The 10501-nt window shown below is 36.3% G+C and overlaps 2 protein-coding genes across 5 annotated transcripts; both read left to right on the top strand.

Moving 5' to 3' along the window:
- Positions 1-2678, top strand: LOC130995756 (binding partner of ACD11 1). 3 transcript variants are annotated; one of them, XM_057921163.1, is made up of 5 exons: positions 1-192; positions 803-939; positions 1524-1599; positions 1918-2028; positions 2142-2678. In XM_057921163.1, the coding sequence occupies exons 2-5, from the start codon at positions 824-826 to the stop codon at positions 2568-2570; spliced, it is 732 nt and encodes a 243-aa protein (XP_057777146.1). In that variant the 5' UTR covers positions 1-192; positions 803-823; the 3' UTR covers positions 2571-2678. The 3 variants fall into 3 exon arrangements, with proteins under 3 accessions (XP_057777146.1, XP_057777145.1, XP_057777144.1); XM_057921162.1 differs by having other exon boundaries at positions 108-177; XM_057921161.1 differs by lacking the exon at positions 1-192 and adding an exon at positions 214-330.
- Positions 2679-4233: 1555 nt separating this feature from the next.
- Positions 4234-10496, top strand: LOC130995755 (sucrose transport protein SUC3). 2 transcript variants are annotated; one of them, XM_057921159.1, is made up of 14 exons: positions 4234-4802; positions 5914-5979; positions 6269-6367; positions 6440-6504; positions 6593-6677; positions 6771-6804; positions 7520-7619; positions 7828-7903; positions 8551-8898; positions 8983-9126; positions 9285-9518; positions 9648-9711; positions 9794-9837; positions 10024-10496. In XM_057921159.1, exons 1-14 carry the CDS (start codon positions 4542-4544, stop codon positions 10189-10191), a joined length of 1788 nt encoding a protein of 595 aa, XP_057777142.1. In that variant the 5' UTR covers positions 4234-4541; the 3' UTR covers positions 10192-10496. The 2 variants fall into 2 exon arrangements, with proteins under 2 accessions (XP_057777142.1, XP_057777143.1); XM_057921160.1 differs by lacking the exon at positions 4234-4802 and having other exon boundaries at positions 5953-5979; positions 6256-6367.
- The last annotated feature ends 5 nt before the right edge of the window (positions 10497-10501 follow it).

Below are 10501 nucleotides of genomic sequence, written 5' to 3'. Positions count from 1 at the left end.
GAGGTTGAGAAAAGAATTTTTTGTCGGACCAAAAAAACCTAATAATGATAAAGTCTCCGGACCACAATGAAAAGATTAAGAGACCCTGTATATAATAAGCTGAAAATTAAACACTCCAGCTCCACTGTTTAACTGTCTTTTACTTGACGCATCCACCCAAAGTTCTCGTCTGATTAGGTAACCTGAAAAAAGGTAAGGTTACAAAATTATTTCGAATTTGCTCGAAAATTATTTAAATTGAGTTTTGTTGATTGTTGATTGTTGATTTTGAGCTTTTTGTTTCTTTACTGTTTCAGTTTCAAATCACTGCTTAATTCTTGGCTTTTATAGGTGGAATATTTCATTCAGTTTTCATATCTATGTTCTTAATTTCGTGTTCTTAATTTGCTTACATTTTAAACATGATATGCTTAGCTATTTGATGGTTGGATTTTAGGTCGTAATTTTCTTCGTAGTTGTTGAATTGAGATATTTTCTTATTCGCCATTTCTTGAAAAATTAGGTTTTATACTAGAAGTTTAAGATTGTGTGACTGTTATCTTCTCTGTAAGTGTTAGTATGTTGAAGCTCTTGGCATCTTATAATATATAGATAATATTTTTTCTGGATTCTGGCATAACCAGATTGTCTTGCACGAGGTAATAATTGTTTTTAACATGAGGAAGCTATATTAATCTCGCTGGAGAATAACTATAAATGCTGATACTGCCCTTTAATTCTATATGTTATTGCTACTTTGTAATTTGTGATTAATTCTAACTAGAATGTTGCAAGTTGTAACCAGTCAGTTTACGCGTTTCAGGAACGTTTATTTGTCTCAAAAATGAGCCCAAGTGATTATACTGCAGAAGTTACAAGTTTGTCATCTAAAGCAACCGAGAAGGATGTCTTTGATTTTTTTGCTTTCTGTGGTGCAATAGAGCATGTTGAGATTGTCAGGTAATCTCATATAATACCACATCACTTTGTATGCTTTTCCACAGTGGAGTTTATGGCCAAATAATTCTTTCATACCAGATAAACATATATCATCAGTTCCTCTGTGTGTATGCATGTACGTGCTTGTCTAAAATTCCTGGAGTTCCATCGTGTACATGCATTTGACGTTCAGAAGTGGTAGCTCGAATAAAATATTATATACTAATAGGTTTCAAAGTTCATGAACCAAGCTAAAAGGAAATAGTGTAATTACTAATGACGGAGCAGGAGTATCTTGGAGCATCAATTTCTTGAGATTATGTATTTACAGTTTTACAATGATTGACAAATCGTGATGCTAAGCCATCTATATTCTCTACCTGGATATAAAATGAAATTGCAAATTATCTATGAACAGTAATTATTAGAGAGGATAAACCTTTTTTCTATGCTTAGAACAAACTTTTACCTCCTTGCCAGAAGTTATCAGGTATCACTGATTACCTTTCTGGCAAGTATTCTTATATTTTCAGAATCTTATTATTTTTGCATATATAGCACCTAAACCTCTTGGGATTTTCTTCCTGTGGTTGACGAAATAACAGAGCTGGTGAGCATGCATCCACGGCCTATGTGACATTCAAGAACGCACATGCTTTGGAAACTGCTATCCTTCTCAGTGTAAGCTGATTTTTATATATCTCATGTCTTGCTAGGATAGTTAAATTGTAAATTTGTAAACCAGTCTAACATCAGGATTTGAATCTCTGATGCCTTTGACTGAACCAAACCTTGATTTATTGATGAATTCCAAAATTTGTTTAATCCTATGTACAACATATGAACAATTTCGTCTTGTTTAATGAAGTGTTACTCAACTCATTACATGCTTCGAGGAGTTTGCTTTGTCACAATCAAATTTGATAACATCATTTGGAGTAATTGAGAACTGATGCTCATGTGGCTACTTCATTATTGTGTAATTGAATGCTTTTATAGGGAGCTACTATTGTGGATCAACCTGTTTGCATATCCCGATGGGGACACTATGAAGATAACTATGATATGTGGAATCGATCTACATGGAAAATTGAAGATGAAAGTGCAAGTGTAATTTCCCCTATACCCTAATTGATAATATCCATGATTATCAGATGATCCTGGCTTCTTGTGTGCAACTATTTGAATACACCTCATTGGTTTTGTTTTGTCCGTGAGAACAGGACTCTCAAGCCCCCCGAGCTGTTCCGTCTGCTGGGGAAGCGGTATCTCTAGCTCAAAACGTGGTGAAAACAATGGCGGCTAAAGGATACGTGCTGGGAAAAGATGCATTTAGCAAGGCAAAAGCCTTAGATGAATCCCATCAGGTATCAGCAACAGCAGTAGCCAAGGTTGCAGAGCTGAGTGAAAGAATGGGGCTAACTGATAAGATATTTGCTGGGGTTGAAGCAGCCAGATCCGTGGACCAAACGTACCATATCACAGATACTACAAAGACGGCCATATCTGCAACCGGAAGGACTGCAGCTTCTGCTGCAAATGCTGTCATTAACAGTAGTTACTTTGCCCGAGGAGCTCTTTGGGTATCGGGCGCTCTGAGCAGAGCTTCTCAGGCCGCTGCCGACTTGGGTGCTCATGGTGTCGACAAATGAGTGACTTTTGTTCTAATAGGAGCTGTTGTTGGTATATCTCCTTGTCAATATATACCTATACGTTGTGTTGATTACAGATATAGATTCAATAATCATCACTTACTACCAGGTTTCTGCTCTTGAAATAGTAAAGTTACACAGAAGAAATTTCAAGTTTTTAATCGACATGATGTGTTGTGAAACTCTTGTGAAATATTCCCCCGGATTTAAATAAGTGTAAGACAAAAAAGATACTTCCTTCGTCCACCAAATAAGTTAGTGTGAGTGGAATAAGGGGCTCATTTTTATTATAAGTGGATTATGTGGGGGTATATTTACCAAAAAATAAACGGATACTTATTTGATGTACGGACAAAAAAAAAATATGAGTATTCATTTCATGGACAGAGAGAGTATAAGGAAGAGATAAAATTTGCATTTGTACCCTTAGTTATGTTTTCGTATCTTTGAGAAATTATTCTTTAATTCTCAAACTTATTTTCTTAATATTAAGATAAAGATAAAATTGGAAATCTAACATAATTTTACTTTAAAATTTGATAATATAACACTTAAATGACACAAAATAACTTTCACAATATAATATTTATTTGAAAATGAAGAGGGTATTACATCATGCACGTCTTAAAATGCAGAAATAATGTTGGGAGAATGTCCAATTTCCCTTGATTTTTTCATAAATATCGAAATAAATACTCCATGTTCCGGTCCAATAGTCTCATTTCTTTTGAGTACGAAGATTAAGAAACTTAATTTTTGAGTGTAAAGGTGTGTGGAACTATATTATTTGTAGTGTAAAAACATTATCAAAAATAGAAATAAAATTATTGAAATGAAATATTTCGAAAAGAAAAACAAGACTATTAGAGTGGAACAAAAGAAGCAGTAAATACAATACCTATTTTTCTATGCGTTTACTGGAATAAATTTATTTCTAAGGAAAGTTCAACTCTTCCCATTCATCGTGACCCGTGTCCGCCTGTATCTGTCGGTGAGCTCACATCTCCCGTTGAGAAAAAGCCACCTCTCTCTCAAAAATTCTTTATTTCAATACATACCCTTTCACTTCAATTTTATTTGGTATATGTATTTTTGAATTGTTTCGTTTGATTTTATCTGTTTTCTTTTTAAAACTCACATACTTCTCCATTAAAATATTCCTCTCTTACATAATTGCATCACAAAAAAAGCAAATTAGATGAAAAGGAAGGAGTACTAGTCAATTTGTCAAGTATTACTTTTCTTTCAAAGTTGGAAATTTTCGTTTATACCATTTGATGCAACGCTACGCCAGATGCAGTCCTTGTGTTGCAATCATCAATCCAGCCACTCACCAACAAACACGTCATCACTCTGACCGTTAGCCCCAACGGGTTCGGGTCACCCGCTGTTGAACTTGATTATGTGAAGGATGAATGAGTGGGAACATATTTGTTTTCATTTTTTTAGCTTTGCACAATGGCACTACTAGAACTAGATGTGTCTCAAATCTCAATGATCAATATAAGAAAGTATATTTTAAAAATACTATCCTAAATGATACTCTTTATTAGTTACAACTGATTAGATAAGTTAAAATCTCAATTTGATGGATAGATAAAGCGTTACCCATCCACAATTTATTAGTGTTGTCAAAATAAAGAAGTTTCCAAAGAATTGTGTTAAAATAATGTAATTTACCGTTAATCCTTATAAGGTCGAGTTGGGTTGACCCAGACCCGCTCCAGATCCAGAAACCACAAACTGCACCATCTTCAGCATTAGCAAGCTTCTGCGAAACAGAGCAACACATCTCAACTCCCACAGACCTCGATTACACGCCAAATTTTAACATACTACACACACTTTGCCAACTACGCGCTCAATTTCCACCCTAATCTTCCACAGTCATACTGTGCATAATATTTTCCAAACCCTCAAAATCAATCAGATCATACTCACATTTATGTAATTTAAACAATTCAGAAAATAATGGATGCGGTTTCGATCAGAGTGCCGTACAGAAACTTGAAGCAGGAAGTCGAGCTAGTACGCGCCGACGACTGGGAGCATCGCCAGATCCACAATTCATCTTCGCCGTCCGATACCGGAGATTCGCCGCAGGATACTGATCAGCATATTCCGCCGCCGAATAATTGCAGTTTATTGACGCTGATCCTCAGCTGTACGGTCGCCGCCGGTGTACAGTTTGGTTGGGCACTTCAGCTGTCTCTCCTCACTCCTTATGTTCAGGTAATTGCGCACTGTATTGAATATGTGCGTTAATTTTTATTTATTTTTGGATATATACTTAAATACTTATTGACCGAGCAGAGATGCATGGTGATTATTCCTGCAATATTTTTAGAGATAGTAAAGAGAATGTTGGGGTTAGACGTTATTGAACTGCGTAAACTTATGCAAACTCTGGCGATATAAGATGAATAGATGTCCTCCAAGACTTCGATGATTTGTAAAATATGTTGGGGAAAATCTTGACGCTTATTGGAGGAGATCGTTATTCTGCTGTAGTGATCAGAAATTTATAGAGAAGAGATACAACTTCAGACCTTCTCTCTTTCATGCTGTACCCTTAGTCTGTATTTGAAAAGTAGGTACTTTTCAATAGTTTTGTTTTATAGATGTTCAAAATTAAGTGATTGTGATTTGCTTGAGGTAATCTTATTGTAAAATCCCTTCGTGGGATGTGATGTTACCATAGCCTATTCAAGGCTGAAACTTTTGAGAAGAAGCATCCTATATAAAAAAAAATAAAGGTGGCAAGAGCTAAAGCCTAAATGAGCTGAAACAATCAAGAATGTTATATGTTTCACTTACTGATGCAAATTTACCAGCAATTAAAGCATAATAGCAGTTCACAAATTTAAGATATGTATTTGATGTGGAAAATGCACACACTTTATTTTACAGGAAAGTCCTTGTATGTTGTTTTATGTTCTTATCTCCTTTGCTGCATAACCTTATTTTTCTTGCATTCTACTTCAAAATTCAAATATACATTGAAGTGATTGTATAGTAATTATATTCCTGTAATTCTCTTCCCACCAGCGACATTCTGATTTCTAGTGTAAATTGAGTGACTGCGTATGATAGTCCCTCTGTTTCTTTTTTGTATTCACATATTTCGTTTCTACTGTGTCCAACTCATAGTGATCATTTTTCAATGAACAACTGTGGTGGATCTTTTAATCATCTGTTCCTTATATGATTAAGATTGAAGCAGGTCTTCTGAAATAACTTGTGCTTACTTGACATTTCTCCTGTGTACCAAATTATAGATTTGAAGGTGGTTTATATATGTATTTTCTAATTTCCTTGATTTTCCACTCTGTTTTCTTTGCAGACGCTTGGTATAGGGCATGAATTTTCTTCTTTTATATGGCTTTGTGGTCCAATAACAGGCCTCATGGTATGTGATAACTACATCTATTTCCATTTAATTTCCACCTTTATTTCTAAATGTTTTGATGCAGACAAGAAGCTTTTTTGCAAGTTGTCCATTGATCTTATTGAGTTGAACTAGCAAATGCACTGTTTTTTCAACTTGTCTGCAAACATCTGACTAGTTGAGTATTGTAGCTTGGTCTCATCAATTATTGAAAAATAATTTGGCGTAGTGTAGTGACATCGGAGATGTGCTAATAGCTTGTTATATTTAGTCTTCTGTTAGAAAATTGAGCTACAGTTTTCCTGGACAGGTTCAACCATGTGTTGGCATATGGAGCGATAAATGCTCTTCCAAGTATGGTAGACGGAGGCCATTTATTTTTGTTGGATCACTGATGATCTCTGTTGCTGTACGTATCTCATGAATCCCATTATTTAGTTGAGGCTATTTATCATACTACTAACTACCTTGTCTACTGTAGGTTGTAATAATTGGGTATTCCGCAGACATTGGTTACATGTTAGGGGATACAAAAGAGCATTGCAGGTTTTTGAGTTCTCAAACCTAGCCTTCTATTTTCTCTTTATCACAACTCCAAAGAAAATGAGGATAAACTACTCATGAAAAAATGCAGCACGTTTAAAGGTACTCGCACCAGGGCAGCTTTCATCTTTGTAATTGGATTTTGGATGCTAGACCTTGCGAACAACACTGTGCAGGTGATTGTCTGAATGTATTGCATATGGATATGACGGATTCCTACTACTCTTTTGGTGAATAAACCCCAAAATAATTGTTTTTATTGTATGCAGGGTCCTGCTCGAGCTCTCCTGGCTGATTTATCAGGTGATGGTCTCTCTGTGCTTGCATGCCATTAATAGAAAAGGGAGGCTTATTTTTTTACCACAAAAATATTAATTTGGATAAATTGGATCTAGAATAAGTTATGTCGTCTCAGTTAATACAATATAGTATTTGAGAGTAGTTACAGGTTACATCTTTCCGTGCCATGCACTAAATGGTAATTATCTCATATATGTATCACTGTAACTTCAAATTCATTGATCATTTTCTGAACTTTGAATATCAGCATTTGAAGAATTAATAACTGCAACTGCAAACTGCATTCTACTTTTTTATCTTCTTTGTTCCCATCAAATCATTATTCTGCTCACTGCCACTTTAGTGGATATAGCTTCTTATTTTCTGGTCCTCCTCATTAGTGTGCTCCATATTTGGATCAAGTGATCAACTTCAATTTCCAAGTATAAAGAACATCAATAATCAATAATCCCATTGAATAGTCGAGCACAGGAAGCTAGAAATTCGCAACAACAGGCCAATATGCTAAATTCTATAACTGCTTTTGTTTTTCTTATTGAATTCTCACCACCACAACATCCACTATGTAGATATGTTCTGAAGAAAGAAAGGGAAAAGAGTATCCTTTTGATTTTTGTCAAATCATTGAGTCATTCATAAATATTTTCCTGTAAACATATCGTCCAATTACATGCTCTCTCTGCTTGTCTAACCATGAAATGTCTTCATCCTTTTGTAGGTCCAGATCAGAGAAATTCGGCGAATGCCATATTTTGCTCCTGGATGGCTGTTGGAAACATTCTAGGATTCTCTGCTGGTTCTAGCGGAAACTGGCACAGGTGATGTTTCATAAAAGTGTTTCTTATGCTTTTGGATGCTATTTTCTAGCCAGGATTACCCTTACAATCATAAGATGATAGAGTCAGCAAATGTGACATGGTATCTGATTGGCAAGTGCCATGTTGCAGCATTATGCTTCCATCACACTGTCCTTAATTTGTGAGCTAGCCTTTTACTGATTGGATTCAATCTTGTGTTTGTGAGCAGATGGTTTCCTTTCTTGACAAGCAGAGCTTGTTGTGAACCATGTGCAAATCTCAAAGCAGCATTTTTGGTTGCAGTGGTGAGTAGTTGAGGGATTAGGAGTGCAGGCTTTCCTTATGATGTTGTGAATTGACTTGAGTTGTGATGACCCTGAAAATTCTCATTTTTACTACTCGTCCTTTCAAAAATCATTGGGCTATTTGATCAACCTGGGTTTTAGATGAGAAATATAAGAGAATTTATGCGCAGTTCACATTTTGGATATCCTTCTATCAGTTTCTGTTATTGAAATTAGAATTCTCGGATTTACATCACATTTGGAATTCCAGCATGACTAGGGTTTATGGTATGAGAAATATAAGAGAATTTATGCGCAGTTCACATTTTGTATATCCTTCTATCAGTTTCTGTAATTGAAATTAGAATTCTCGGATTTACATCACATTTGGAATTCCAGCATGACTAGGGTTTATGGTTGTAGGGACTAGGGCCATATATGAGCAAATTTTCGCAATGTTTTTCTTATTATTAGCTTGTTAAATACAAGACCATATGTCTAGATACAACTCAGTCTGATTACTGGTTAGAATTATTCTTTAGATGAACTTTGTAACTGTACCCATTTTATATGAAGTAGTACTAAGGAATTCAAGCATGCCTATGAGCTGTAAATTCAGCTATTCTTTCTTAGGCTGTATGCACAATCTAAAGTCGAAGTTTTTGCAGGTCTTCCTTACTCTTTGTACGCTTGTGACACTCTACTTTGCAAAAGAAGTACCATTGACACATATACAACACCATTTATCAGATTCTGCTCCTCTCTTGGATGATCATCAGATAAATGGATCCGACCTTTCAAAATCAAGAGTTGATTCAGAATCCAATCACCATACGTTAGAAAATAAGTCTGAGAAGCATTACACGACGGGTGATGGTGGAGAACAAAAAGATCAGAATAACAATGAGGATACTTTCAGTGACAGCCCTGGGGCAGTTTTGGTGAATCTGCTAACCAGCTTACGTCATTTGCCTCCAGCGATGCACTCAGTGCTGATCGTCATGGCTTTGACTTGGGTACGTGCCCTTTTCAGTCTTCTAGAATCTCCTTGTTTATAGTCACTTGTAACTTATTCTAATTTTCACCATGTATTCCAATAGTTGTCTTGGTTTCCCTTTTTTCTCTTTGACACTGATTGGATGGGGAGAGAAGTTTTCCATGGTGACCCAAAAGGAGAGCTTGATGACGTTGAAGCTTATAATCAAGGTGTCAGAGAAGGTGCATTTGGTTTGCTATTGAATTCTGTAAGAACTCAAATCAAGCACCAGTAGACCATTTTTAGGACTTTGTAGAGATCCTAGCAGCAAGAATAGTACTTCATATCTAGTCGGTTGATACATACTTGTGTTACTATTATGAGGCTCTGTATTTAATCGCTTTCACTTTTCTTTGCACGCCGCAGGTTGTTCTGGGCATCTGCTCCTTCTTTATCGATCCAATGTGTCAGTGGCTTGGAGCTAGAGTAGTCTGGGCTATTAGCAATTTTATTGTGTTTGTGTGCATGGCTGGCACTGCACTTATTAGCTTGGTATCTCTGAGACAATATTCTGATGGAGTTCAGCATGTCATAGGTGCCAATGAAACTACTAAGATTGCATCTTTGGTTGTTTTTGCAATTCTTGGTATTCCTCTTGCTGTAAGTGTTCAGAGACAACTTTTAATAATTTTTAAACTAGAGAGAATGGGTTCTAAATTACTCATCTCCATTTCAAAAGACATGATAGCAGCCCCAGTTTCCCATTGATGTGTTTAACTTTTGTTGTAGATCACTTATAGTGTACCCTTTTCTGTCACGGCCGAGTTGACTGCTGATTCAGGAGGTGGACAAGGTATTTACACCATTTACATTTCTTATCTCTGCTATATGCGGAGCTGCTTGTTTGGTTTCAAATGCTGTACTTTTTGTTACAGGATTGGCAATTGGAGTTCTAAATCTTGCAATTGTGATACCTCAGGTAGTTATAACTAAACTTCTCTGTGTCTCCCTTGCCTAACTTGAATGCCGAATGGTTCCCCTGACAACTATAGATGGCCATTCTGATAACCTGATGTTTTGTGCTGCAATTAATTTCTCTCCAGTGACTGACTGCCTTTTCTTCTCCAAATATGGTAAAGCTTGATGAGCTTCCTTTTGTTTTTAGATGATCGTATCCCTTGGTGCCGGTCCATGGGATGCTTTATTTGGTGGTGGTAACATACCAGCATTCGTCTTAGCATCACTGAGCGCCTTGGCAGCTGGTGTTATTGCGGTTCACAAGCTTCCAAATCTTTCGAGTAACTTCAAATCTACCGGGTTCCATTTTGGTTGATCAATTTTCCCAGGTGATTCAAAATAGGACGGGTTGCACACGATCGATCTCACCCTGAGGCCAAGAATGCACATATTATATCTGTGAGAGAAATGAGATTCCACACATTCATTCAATTTTTTTCCCCTAGCAAGGGGATTATACAGTAAGTATTATATATGATAGGTCTGCTCCCGGAGGTGGTAAAAAGCGTAGGTCAGATAGAGATTACATGTTACTGTAATTCTTATATGTAAAATCTATTAACATAATCATTGGGATACAATAATAGTGCAATTGGAGATGCATAGTATTTGGTAGCACAACTTAG

This window comes from Salvia miltiorrhiza, chromosome 7, assembly GCF_028751815.1.
Source record: "Salvia miltiorrhiza cultivar Shanhuang (shh) chromosome 7, IMPLAD_Smil_shh, whole genome shotgun sequence".
In the NCBI taxonomy this organism is placed as follows: Eukaryota; Viridiplantae; Streptophyta; class Magnoliopsida; order Lamiales; family Lamiaceae; genus Salvia; species Salvia miltiorrhiza.
This window is presented reverse-complemented; position numbering and strand designations above follow the sequence as displayed.

Bases quoted from the DNA above. Each gene is read 5' to 3' on its own strand.
- LOC130995755 (XM_057921159.1), top strand. From the start codon at position 4,542: ATGGATGCGGTTTCGATCAGAGTGCCGTACAGAAACTTGAAGCAGGAA. The intron at 8,899-8,982 runs GTACGTGCCCTT...GTATTCCAATAG, and splicing joins TCGTCATGGCTTTGACTTGG to TTGTCTTGGTTTCCCTTTTT. The intron at 9,127-9,284 runs GTAAGAACTCAA...TGCACGCCGCAG, and splicing joins TTGGTTTGCTATTGAATTCT to GTTGTTCTGGGCATCTGCTC.
- LOC130995756 (XM_057921163.1), top strand. From the start codon at position 824: ATGAGCCCAAGTGATTATACTGCAGAAGTTACAAGTTTGTCATCTAAA. The intron at 940-1,523 runs GTAATCTCATAT...ACGAAATAACAG, and splicing joins GAGCATGTTGAGATTGTCAG to AGCTGGTGAGCATGCATCCA. The intron at 2,029-2,141 runs GTAATTTCCCCT...CCGTGAGAACAG, and splicing joins TTGAAGATGAAAGTGCAAGT to GACTCTCAAGCCCCCCGAGC.